General features: G+C 38.4%; 1 protein-coding gene across 1 annotated transcript in view; it reads left to right on the forward strand.

Annotated features, from left to right (window-relative positions):
* Window positions 1-13,351, forward strand: part of mios (missing oocyte, meiosis regulator, homolog (Drosophila)) — a 41,867-nt gene that overhangs the window by 15,351 nt on the left and 13,165 nt on the right. The window contains exons 6-8 of the mRNA XM_062062683.1: window positions 5,687-5,856; window positions 10,848-10,913; window positions 10,994-11,152. Coding sequence (XP_061918667.1) covers window positions 5,687-5,856; window positions 10,848-10,913; window positions 10,994-11,152 — 395 coding nt within the window. The remainder of the gene's footprint in view (window positions 1-5,686; window positions 5,857-10,847; window positions 10,914-10,993; window positions 11,153-13,351) is intronic.

The following is a 13,351-nucleotide window of genomic DNA, read 5'->3' on the forward strand; positions in this document are numbered from 1 at the left end:
TGTAATGACCTGCAGTTTGGAAAAGAAGATGGGCAAGTCATTTTTTCCCCCGTATTGTTGTCAACAGTGCCTGCAGGAATGTGAGGCAGATTGCCTCAGCGTGCGCCGCCATAAATAACTGAATCCCCAAATCAAATGAAATCATGCTTTTAAGGAATTTTCAAAATGCAGCCTGTTGCCCACGCGACACTCCTCCTGGCTGCAACACGGCACATTAAGCTTTAATGAAAAATGTGCTGCTCTTGACTCAGAAGCATTCCACCAATGTAGGTCAGACATTTTTTTTCTACTGCGTTTTCTAATGAGTGTTTCCTGAGCACGACCGGCAGGCTGCTTCATTAGATAAGACCCGCCAGAGTTACTACATTCATCTCACGCACACACATTTACATAGTCAAGAGAGCATTTTAGTTGTTGTGGTTCAAAGGAGAAGCAGCATATGATTGTGATTGTTTGTTTAAAAATGTGAAAGATGAGTGACTCTTGACATTGTGAACCTTGACCTAAAAGACTGTTTCGAATGTGCATGTAGCCTTTACAGTACATATGTTGGGCTTTATAAGGCAAGGAAATCAATCAAATGCACACATATATTATATCCTGGAGAACATACATTTGGAGACAAAGTGTTATCTATAAATGTGTAAACATTTATTATTTACCATCTTTTAGGGGTGTCAAGTGCAGCCCGCCAGCGTCTTCATTTTGGCCTGCGAGACATCCTGAGTTCATTAAAGGCCTACTGAAATGAAATGTTCTTATTTAAATGGGGATAGCAGGTCCATTCTATGTGTCATACTTGATCATTTCGCGATATTGCCATATTTTTGCTGAAAGGATTTAGTAGAGAACATTGACGATAAAGTTTGCAACTTTTGGTCGCTGATAAAAAAGCCTTGCCTGTACCGGAAGTAGCGTGACGTCACAGGTTGTGGAGCTCCTCACGTCTGCACATTGTTTACAATCATGGCCACCAGCAGCGAGAGCCATTCGGACCGAGAAAGAGACGATTACCCCATTAATTTGAGCGAGGATGAAAGATTTGTGGATAAAGAAAGTGAGAGTGAAGGATTAGAGGGCAGTGGAAGCGATTCAGATAGGGAAGATGCTGTGAGAGGCGGGTGGGACCTGATATTCAGCTGGGAATGACTAAAACAGTAAATAAACACAAGACATATATATACTCTTTTAGCCACAACACAACCAGGCTTATATTTAATATGCCACAAATTAATCCGCATAACAAACACCTCCCCCCTCCCATCCATATAACCCACCAATACAACTCAAACACCCGCACAACACACTCAATCCCACAGCCCAAAGTACCGTTCACCTCCGTAAAGTTCATACAGCACATATATTCCCCCAAAGTTACGTACGTGACATGCACATAGCGGCACACACGTACGGGCAAGCGATCAAATGATTGGAAGCCAAAGCTGTACTCACGGTAGCGCATCTGCTATCGAACTCAAAGTCCTCCTGGTTGTGTTGCTGTAGCCAGCCGCTAATACACCGATCCCACCTACAGCTTTCTTCTTTGCTGTCTTCATTGTTCATTAAACAAATTGCAAAAGATTCACCAACACAGATGTCCAGAATACTGTGGAATTTTGCGATGAAAACAGACGACTTAATAGCTGGCCACAATGGTGTCCCAATATGTCCGCACAATCCGTGACGTCATGCGCAAACGTCATCATACCGAGACGTTTTCAGCAGAATATTTCGCGCGAAATTTAAAATAGCACGTTACTAATCTAACCCGGCCGTATTGGCATGTGTTGCAATGTTAAGATTTCATCATTGATATATAAACTATCAGACTGCGTGGTCGGTAGTAGTGGATTTCAGTAGGCCTTTAAAACATCACACATTGGCATGCTTTCAAATTTATCTTTAACACCAGAATGTCTCAGAATGCTACAGGTTTGCCATCTTGTAGACAATGTGGGTAAATCAGACCAGTGACTCTTGAAAGTATTTTGAAACAACAGCACAGCATTAACTTATATGACACAATCCAAACGAGCTTCCCTAGTCATGGTGCGAAAAAAAATGCAACTACCATAAAGGTCACACATAACACAACCTGCTCACTGAACTTTGTGGCTACTATGAAAAGCGTCCAAACACCATCAAAAAATACGAAATTACACCAGAGTGCATTATGGGAAAATGTAAAACACTCTCTCCAGACTTATCTATGTTTGGCGCATTTTAGCTGCTTGATATTTTTGATTAATTACAAAACTTTAAGAAGGTCGTCACGGAAGTAAACAAGGTAGGAGTCTAACTCTCACATACTCTTAATATCTAATTATATGTTTTATTTATCCATTATATTCACATATTATGTACACATGCACATATATATATATATATATATATATATATATATATATATATATATATATATATATACACACACATATTTTTAGCCCAATGCGGCCCCCAAGTTAAAAGGTTTGGACACCTCTGATGTAAACATAAATGCCATGATACAAATTTTGACAATTCAAACTGTAATGGTCAAGTTTATTTGAAACATGCTTGAAAAAACTGCATTGGGTAACATTACACATATACACTACACCAGGACCATTTAACTAAACTAATTAAGGGGCCACATTTCCAGAAATCAAAGGATTGTTGGCCTTAGGACAGAAGTGTCGAACTCATTTTCATTGAGGGCCCCATCGCAGTTATGGCTGCCCCCAGAAGGCCACTTGTGACAATGAATATTATTTGAATATGTATAAAGATTCATGATTTTATTACACAATTGCATATGAATTTGATTCAGATCTGGCCTCTGCGCCCTAAGTTTGACACCAGTGCTTTAGAAAATTAAATTGTCAATGCAATGATTTGCCAAGGTTGTTACACAAGTACAAGTTCCTCTATATGATAGGAGTGCTCTCGTGTCTGTCGGAATTTGCTGAAGAAATTTTAAACAACAGCCATGTTTGTCGCTTTGCGTTTAAGAGTGCGCATGTTTTTTCCTCGTCTTTATCAAAATTTAACTATAGATGTCAACTTTGTGTATGTGCTAAAATATTCATTTATGATTGTTTCCTTTTCTAAAAACTTAACTCTTTTAGGTTTTGCTCATATTTGCTTTGTTTTATTTGACTCGCCGAGTTGGTGGTTTACGAAGCACTCATAGCAAAAATGTGTATTAAGAAATACAAATAATATCAAGATAATACCTGCGATGAGGTGGCGACTTGTCCAGGGTGTACCCCACCTTCTGCCCGAATGCAGCTGAGATAGGCTCCAGCACCCCCCGCCACCCTAAAAGGGACAAGCGGTAGAAAATGGATGGATAGATGGATCAAGATAATACTTAAATAAAAAATACTAAACGATAAAAGTTTATCAAATAAACCTTTAATGATGTGATCACTGCAAACTTGTGCGTTCTTCGCCTCTGACGTTTTTGACGGGAGTGCGTGCTCCTTTTTTTTTTGTAAAATTTGCACTCTTCCACCCTTTTTGATTACTTCTCAAGGAACTCTGAATAAACGTTAAACCTTTGCACGATTTTAACAATTCGTACAGCCAAAAACAACGCAAGCACAGGGCAATTTTCTACGAGAAAGGTAAAATGGTGCCATGTACCCATTGAGAACAGTTGCTGGCTTGACCACCACGCATATTAAATTAGCGGGGACGTGAGCCGGACGTGACGTCATTTAAAACCAAGAAATAGAATGTAAGTTAAAATACTGGCAGTCGTGATTGCTAGGAATTAACCGTAAAACAAATTAGGGCCAATTTTAGTGTTTCCAATCAACATACAGTATCTTCAGGTGCATGTCTTCGGAGGTGAGAGGAAGCCAGAGTACCCGGAGAGAACACACACAGTCATGGGGAGAACATTCAAACTCAACACAGAAATATCCCTAGCCAGGAATTGAACCCAGGACCTCCTCACTGTGAGGCACAAGCGTTAACCGGTACTGCACTGTGCTGCCCCTACATCAGTACCGGTATCTGCAAAATGCCTGTGTTTCCTAGACATGTGAGTGGTACATTTGAAAATATTTGTACAACCTTTCACTGGACAACTCACAACTTGGCCTTCCGCAAGATGTTCCTTCAAGTGAGCTATCAAAAATGAGCCTTATATGCTCTGTTTTTGTTAAATAGCTGCTTGCAACCAGTTTCAACACACTTCATTTTGATACAGTTTACAGTGAAGCACAAATACATAACCCCCCAATGTCTGAAACCACTTGCCACAAAAATACAAGAAAATATGTTGTTAGCCAAAAGTTAAGTAGGCTCATGCTTTAACACAAACCCCTAAAACAATTAAGGTATGCTGTAAATTTAAATGTACAATCTGTAAAATCTTAAATTTAGACATAATAATACCATACATTTTACAGTATTTGCATGCTTGTGACATTACCGTATCTGCAAATGCATTGTACAATTTTTCATTATTTACACAGTAAAGTCGTGTGTTTTCTACATATTATAACCATAGTAATTTATGTTATCCACCGCATTTGCTACTGTGATAAATAGAGATGTCCGATAATGGCTTTTTTGCCGATATTCGATATTCCGATATTGTCCAACTCTTAATTATTGATTCCGATATCAACCGGTACCGATATATACAGTCGTGGAATTAACACATTATTATGCCTAATTTTGTTGTGATGCCCCGCTGGATGCATTAAACAATGTAACAAGGTTTTCTAAAATAAATCAAATCAAGTTATGGGGAAAAAAATGGCAACATGTCACTGCCATATTTATTATTCAAGTCACAAAGTGCATTATTTTTTTTAACATGCCTCAATACAGCAGCTTGGAATTTGGGCATGAGGAGGTTGAGGTGGGGGAATAGCGGGGGGTGTATATTCTAGCGTCCCGGAAGAGTTAGGGCGACTGCCATTTGTTCTGTTGTGTTTATGTTGTGTTACGGTGCGGATGTTCTCCCGAAATGTGTTTGTCATTCTTGTTTGGTGTGGGTTCACAGTGTGGCGCATATTTGTAACAGTGTTAAAGTTGTTTATACGGACACCCTCAGTGTGACCTGTATGGCTGTTGACCAAGTATGCCTTGCATTCACTTGTGTGTGTGAAAAGCCGTAGATATTATGTGATTGGACCGGCACGCAAAGGCAGTGCCTTTAAGGTTTATTGGCGCTCTGTACTTCTCCCTACACGTACAGCGGCGTTTTAAAAAGTCAAAAATTTTCTTTTTCTAACCGATAATTTCCGAACCGATATCGATAATTTCCGATATTACATTTTAAAGCATTTATCGGCCGATAATATCGGCAGCCCGATATTATCGGACATCTCTAGTGATAAACTATTTTTGCTTTTATGCTGTTTTACTGTTGCTAATTAGCATGCTTGCCATAGTTTTTACGGTCATTTTTTACAGTGCAGTGTAGACTTTTAGTATGTTGTTGAGTGTGCTGCTATCGTTGTTTCTATGAAGTCATGTTTACATGTTGCCTTTGAGCTTTTTTTAGCTGCAGGTGGGAATATTTTTGACTTCCCAGTTTAATGGAAATGCAGCACAGGTAGCTCAATGACAGTGAATGCTAACTTCCTTAGTTAGCATCAACGTTTTGCTTGCCATTTTGTCACTCGTTTAAACATTGGTTAAAAATAATACCGTTTCCAAATAGCATTTTCCACTCTTGTTCCAGGTGACTTGAACCTCAACGTGGTCGCCATGGCGCTGTCCGGCTACACGGATGAGAAGACCTCGCTATGGCGAGAGATGTGCAGCTCCCTGAGGCTGCAGCTCAACAACCCCTACCTCTGTGTCATGTTCGCCTTCCTCACCAGCGAGCATGGAGCCTACGACGGCGTGCTGGTAACAATAATAATAATCCGTTCACGTTCCTTTGGACCGCACAACTTTATTTGTTAACACAGTCAAAGTCCGTGCAAACAGCACAATAATGCTTCACTACTTCAAGTGTAGAGATCAATTAGAATTAATGTCAGCAGAAAGTTTCTGCTTCTCCGCTCCACAGTCATACCTGCTGCTGTTCAATTTGTTTAGCTGTGTCCACTGGCCAAACAAGATTAGTCCTTCTAAAAACATTTCAAGTGAACTTTTACCTTTGTTTACCGCCATATGGCGTAAAACTTTTATTATTATAGCTTCTGTTAAACTTTGCCTACGAGTGAACAGAGAGCCCTTTCAGTCTTATCCAGTGCCTCCAAATTAGGATCTAAGGTGCCGCTCAAACCTCAGCAAATTCAGTCTACATTTTCTTCACTTCGCAATCTTTGTTTTTAGCTTTTTGTTTGGCTTTTTGGTAGGGGTGTAACGATTGATCGATAGATCAAATAATATTCCTAAGTTTCAATTATACTGATCTGTGCACTGCAAGTTTGCCTCCTGGAAGATAGGTATTGATCCAAGATCGTTTTAAAAGGGCATCGATCGATTTTAGTAACACTAGAAAGAGGAAAACATTGGTTTGAATATAAAGTTTAACACTATTAAAAATATGGACGTTCAACGTTAAGTCTATTTGCCCATCTCTGTCAAGTTGCGGATAGGTACGGTGGTCGAGAAAGGTCATAACAAACGCAAATGCCACCGGACAATATCATTAATTACAACACAAGAACTTTCAGCTACAACACGATTGTAAAAACCATAACAAAGGCAAACGACGCAACACAATAATATAAAGCAGCAGGACAACTTTAAGCCACAAAAGACTCAACCGACACAAATGAAGTGACCGCGCAGACGCACCGACTTCCAGAACACTACAACATTCAACTGGCTGCCAAGAAGTCGTTTTGATGAGAAATAAATAAAAAGAAGAGATGGATGAAGGAGGATATAGAAATAAGGAAGCGAGGGGACATACACTACCGTTCAAAAGTTTGGGGTCACCCAAACAATTTTGTGGAATAGCCTTAATTTCTAAGAACAAGAATAGACTGTTGAGTTTCAGATGAAAGTTCTCTTTTTCTGGCCATTTTGAGCGTTTAATTGACCCCACAAATGTGATGCTCCAGAAACTCAATCTGCTCAAAGGAAGGTCAGTTTTTTAGCTTCTGTAACGAGCTAAATTGTTTTCAGATGTGTGAACATGATTGCACAAGGGTTTTCTAATCATCAATTAGCCTTCTGAGCCAATGAGCAAACACACTGTACCATTGGAACACTGGAGTGATAGTTGCTGGAAATGGGCCTCTATACACCTATGTAGATATTGCACCAAAAACCAGACATTTGCAGCTAGAATAGTCATTTACAACATTAGCAATGTATAAAGTGTATTGCTTTAAAGTTAAGACTAGTTTAAAGTTATCTTCATTGAAAAGTACAGTGCTTTTCCTTAAAAAATAAGGACATTTCACTGTGACCCCAAACTTTTGAACGGTAGTGTACATGGGACGCCATACTTTAATGGCGATGTCAGGGCTGAGAACGGATACTGTAAGGCCGGGTCCCGTAACTTTATTTAGCAGGTAAATCTCCTATTAAAATGTTGATTACTGTAGTTTTTATGAAAATTGTTTACATGTTGAAAATGTCAGCAGAAAAGGTTAATTCAACCTAAAGTGTTGGTTGCACTTTATTCAAAATAAGATGTTAATGCATTGATCATTAATTGTTGGTTACTTGCTTGTGTGTATACATAATTCAATGATATATAATGCCCTTACAAGAAATAACAGGAATACAGGAAACTTCACCTGCAGTGTCCAGTATCCACTATTACACAGTCACACAGCTTGATTTTTTTTTGCTGAGAATTTACTGAGCCGATTTCAATTCACTGAATCGTATCTTTCTAAAAAAAAATTACATCGTCCCTGAATCACCACAATTATCGAATCGAATCAAATCGTTTTTAAAACTAATTGATCACCCTCAGTGATCACAAGGCAAGGAAAAAAATGCCAATGCCAACACTAGAACTAAAAGGAAAACCACAGAAACTGTTGAAAATATTGTGCAGACATGATTGTGCAATTGAGCTTCACCAGCCACTTGTTGAGAAGAGCAATATGCGTTTCATGTTAAAAGTGTCTAATAAGACCAGAAAAAGTTGTTGAATTTTGAAAAACAGAATCTAGAAAAGCCTGAATACTTGCTAAATATAGCGACAAAGTAGTGCTGTGTCTTCTTATTCTCTCACAGACAAGTAGCCTCATGTATTAATAGTTATGTGAGTTTCCTGCTAAACATTGGCGTATGTTCAAATCCAGAAAACAGCCTACGCAACAAAATATTTCCATGCATTAAAGTGTGAGCACGCACTAATCCAAGCACATTTCTTTGTTGCATCACAATTATGAAGGTTCATTTGTGTCTATTACAAAAGCTTTTTTTGACACTGATTTTTTTTTGCTTAATTTTTGTGGAGTGAATTTTTTTTACATCAAATTATGCTGTCAATTTCATCAAACACACATTTGTTGGCAAAATGTGTATATAGAAATTCTTTGTAAAAAAATATTAAAATGGATTTTGCTGACAATTTTTTTTCAATGAAATTGCCAGCATGCTTTGATGTAAAAACATTCAGTTCACAAAATTCAAACGCAAAAAATTCAGTTACATAAATCAATTGTCAAAAAAAGCTTTTAATAAACACACAAATTAACCTCCATTGCAATCAACTTGGAATTGCTCGCAGATGTCTCCCTGGCTCCTATTTAAATCAGCCATGTACCTAAGATCTGCACGCTCTGGCCAACCAGAATTCAGTAGGAGTCAGTGGGAGGTGCTTCTTTTTTGTCTTTCGAGTTAACGAAAGAGGAATCGAGAGAGATAAAGTGGTGCTCACCCTGGATAGTCGCTTCAATGAAACGTAAAACTTTAGATGAGGTGGGGACTCTCAGTACCCCAAATATAAATATAATTTGTCTTATTAACAACACAGGGTGTTCATACAGTAGCCTGCTCACAGCCAGATATTGGAGCTTTATGTGAAAATGATGTAAGTAGGGCCAAGCCATTCCTCCACCGTCTCCGGTGCCATTGTGCCGCAACCACCGGCTGCTGCAACTGTCCGCAAAGCTGGTGCTGGAGTCACAGGAACACTTTTTGACAGCAATAGGTGGCAAAATTATCGCCTTGATCCAGGGTGTCCCCACTTTTTGACTTGGGGGGCCGCATCGGGTTAAAAAATGTAGTCAAGGGCGGAAAGCCCACTGCATTTAACTATATAAATGTGTGTGTGCACATATTATATTAATATTATATATATATAATTAATATTTAATATAATTGAATTAAGAGTACCGTATTTCCTTGAATTGGCGCCGGGAATATAGTATTCGCCTGCCTAGAATTACAGCCGGGTCAAACTCGTTTCGCAAAATAATTAGCGCATGCTTGGCACTTCCGCCGGGTCAAATATGAGTCATTAAATGACTCCCGCCTCCAGGTGGTAGAGGGCGCTAGTGATCCTTCTTGCGACTACCAGTACTGCAGGAGACAGGTACTGCAGAAGAAGACAACAAGCAGCAAGCATGCAGCAATTGTTTGCTTGCACTTTTAACATGGAGGATTACATATCTAAAATAAAACCGTTTTCTAAACTGGACTTTCAATCGAAGCAGGAGGTAATAATTAAAGGAATATCTCCAGAGACTTTTAAAATTGAAGAAAGATGAGAAAGACTGCCTTTGATCAGAAGCAGCTGCACATGGACCCATCTACAAGTAAAGGTAAGATCATAATAACGTTTTTTTTTATTAAATGTGTTTTTAATGATAAGGTATGCGCCGGAGTGAGAAGAGGTTTTAAAATAATTAGAGCATGCTTGCTCATTCCGCATGGTTTTGGTAACCGCAGGAGTGAGAAGAGGTTTTAAATTAATTAGCGCCCCTGCGGCTATTCAAGGAAATACGGTATGTGAAAGTTGGACTCCTACCTTGTTTATTTCCGTGACAACATCCTTAAAGTTTTGTAAACAATTAGAAATATCAAGCAGCTAAAATGTGCCAAACATGGATAAGTGTGGTGAGTGTTTTGCATTTTTCCCATAATGCTTTGTAAATGGCTGAAATTTAGAATTGTTTATGGTGCATGGACGATTTTTATAATGTCCACAAAATTAATTGAGCAGGTTGTGTTATGTGTTACCGTGTCTTTTGACATTTTGTGTTGGTTGGATATATTTTTTTTTGCACGATGATTCGGGAAGGTTATTTGCATTGGGTCATATAAGTAAATGATGCGCTTACTTCCATTCAGAGCATAATAAAAGGTAATTGATCTGAATGACCCATGTTGTCCACTTAATGGCGACATAATAGCAGCATCAAAATTATCAGACTATTTAAACAAATGCGATCTCTCTGTGGCTAAGATTTCTTAAACTAATGACATCTCCCGGACCAAATTGAAGGTGGCGGCTGCCCACACTTGACCCCTGGGCTGTAGTTTGGACACCCCTGGCCTAGATAAATCAATAGAAGTCTTCACAAATATTAACATGAATGTGAAGCATTAAATGGATTGCCTTGCCTCGACCTTTTTACATTGTTGAAGTCAAATCACATATCTATGTCAAGTTCACTCTTGATACGTCTCATCTTTACCGTATAAAAGGGCATACGCAAGCTTAATACATGAGACCCCAGATGTGTATAAACTGTGTTAAGAAGCAGCGTTAGAACACCATCCACTATAATAACAAGCTACACTCACCCATTCTCACAATTATACGTTGATAAGCAAGTGTGTGCAGTTACTGCCAAATCTATTTTTTTGCGGTCCAAACTTAAAAAAAATATGCTATTAATATACACTATTGCATGAGAAACACTGACTATATTTGGAATGCAATCAAAAGCTGACTTTTACTTCTTGACTTTCAGTATGAGAGCAGCGTGGCGGTGCGTGACCGCGCTGCCTTCGCCTCCATGTTCCTCAGCGATGCTCAGGTGACATCATCGTTACATTTCATCAAGACAGGCACACTTAGTGGACCCCATGTCATTGTGAGTCTTTCTGGGGGTCGCAGCTTCCTCGCTATGTTGACAAGCTGACCAGTGAGATGAAGGAGGCGGGAAACCTGGAGGGTATCCTGCTGACGGGGCTGACCAAGGACGGCGTGGACCTCATGGAGAGTTACGTGGACCGAACGGGAGATGTCCAGACTGCTAGCTTCTGCATGCTCAAGGTACCACAATACACATGCAATGCAGTTATATGGCAAATACTCACAGGGAAGGTAATTAAATGAATTAAAGTGGACAAATGGCTGCTCATTTAGAAATGACGTTTGAGTCTCTAAGTGCTTAAGAAAAAGTTGCTCGATTTTTTGCTCGTCGCTTTTTTGAAAAACAGGATCTACAGCATGGGTGTCCAAACCTTTTCCACTGAGGGCAGCACACTGAAAAATCAAAGCAAGCGGGGGCCATTTATTTTAAAAACCAATACAATATATGTATAAAAAATATACATTCAGGCCTCCACTCAGGCTTGATCCCGGGGACCCCAAAGGGTTTTGGTCAACAAAATATTAAAAATGTGTCATTATTCAGTATTATTATTTTTATTATTATTCAACTTTTAAATCTCTAGATCAACATTAGGTTTATCTGTCAATATAACGTTTTTAAAGATTTAAGTCGTATGCTCTTGTTGTCAAAAAAACCCATGTTTTTTTATGTAAAAAACACAAAATCTGCAATATTTTCATCCACTAAAATTTTTAAGTGGAATATTTGACATTATATAATAATTGGAGCCTTAAAAAGGTCAATAACACCATTGATTTTAATTCATTATTATTTTTTGAGCAATGACACTTAAAAACAAATCACACTAAAATTATTGGGGATCCAAAAGGGTCCTACTCATTAAAGTGTTAAAAAATAAATTGTAAATTTTTTTTACTGTTTACTTTTAACACAATAATCTCGAGATCAACTTCAGATCTATCCGTCAATTATAAGTTTTATTGTTGTTTATGTTTTTTTGTTTGTTCGTTTTAGGCCCTTCTTTAAAAAAAAACAGCTCAGTTTTTTATATAGCAAACACAAAATATGCAACATTTGCCCCAAAAAATATCTCAAAGTGGAATATTTAATGTGATGTAATTGGAGCCTTGAATAGGTCAATAATTCATAATGACATTGATTTTGATTCACTAATATTTTTTAAACAAAGAAACAGCCTGCATGGCAGCTTTGTGTTATTAGAGTAAACATTGCAACATGTTCTTGTTACATTTCACCTGTTTGCTCTTGTATACCACTTTTTATGTTTTTAATTTTTTTCAACCGTATTTTTAAAATGTGCCGTGGGGCCGTTAAAGAATGAGCTGCGGGCCGCAAATGGCCCCCAGGCCGCACTTTGGACACCCCTGATCTAGAGGGTTCTGAATACCCTGACAAATTTAATAAACATTGATCCCTCCTGCTACGTCTTCTTATTCTCCGGCAGTCCAGGTACATGCAATATAAAGTGTGAAGCAGGTCTACAATGCCATCTATTCTGAGGAGTTGTAGCAACAAGCTATATTCTAAGGATGTAATCATATGAACATTTTATATCACAGTTATTGTGACCAGAAGTATCACAGTTATCATTATTATCACGGTATTGTAGATTGTGCTCAAAAATTATATTTTGAACCAGGTTTTATTTTAAAAAATATATATAAAAAATGGATTGACACACAATATACTTAATTGGTAGAAGACATATTAAATATTCTTCTCAGTCAATCAAAGTTTGTTTATATAGCATGTAATCACAGGTGCCTTAAAGGACTACACAAACCACAATGACACCTTTCATGATCACGTGAGAGTCCAATCCAATCCAATCCACTTTATTTATATAGCACATTTAAACAACAAACATTTTTCCAAAGTGCTGCACAACAATATTAAAAACAATATTCAAATATTATCCTTAGCTCCACCAATGACTGAATAAAAACAAAAAATAAATAAATATAAAACCAATATAAAAAATTCCAGTCCATTGGCGGCAAGCAAAGGGTTGCAGGAGGTCTCCATCCAGGTCATGGAGGAGTGGTCCACACTAGGTCATAACTTAAAACAGCTAGCACTTCCTCCAGACTGGTACCTTTCCAGGGATTATCTGTGGCCATCTGGTAACCTCTCCTGGAAGAAGAGTGGGGCAAAAAAGAGAGAAGCGGCAGGTCAACTGGTCTAAAATAGAGTATTTAAAAGCTACAGTATATAGATGAGTTTTAAGATGTGAGTTAAATGCTTCTACCGAGGTGACATCTCTAACGAGTACTAGAGCCCGTCTAGAAAAGACTCTAGAGCAATGGTTCTTAACCTTGTTGGAGGTACCGAACCCCACCAGTTTCATATGCGCATTCACCGAACCCTTCTTTAGT

Source organism: Entelurus aequoreus, linkage group LG11 (genome assembly GCF_033978785.1).
Source record: "Entelurus aequoreus isolate RoL-2023_Sb linkage group LG11, RoL_Eaeq_v1.1, whole genome shotgun sequence".
Classification (NCBI taxonomy): Eukaryota; Metazoa; Chordata; class Actinopteri; order Syngnathiformes; family Syngnathidae; genus Entelurus; species Entelurus aequoreus.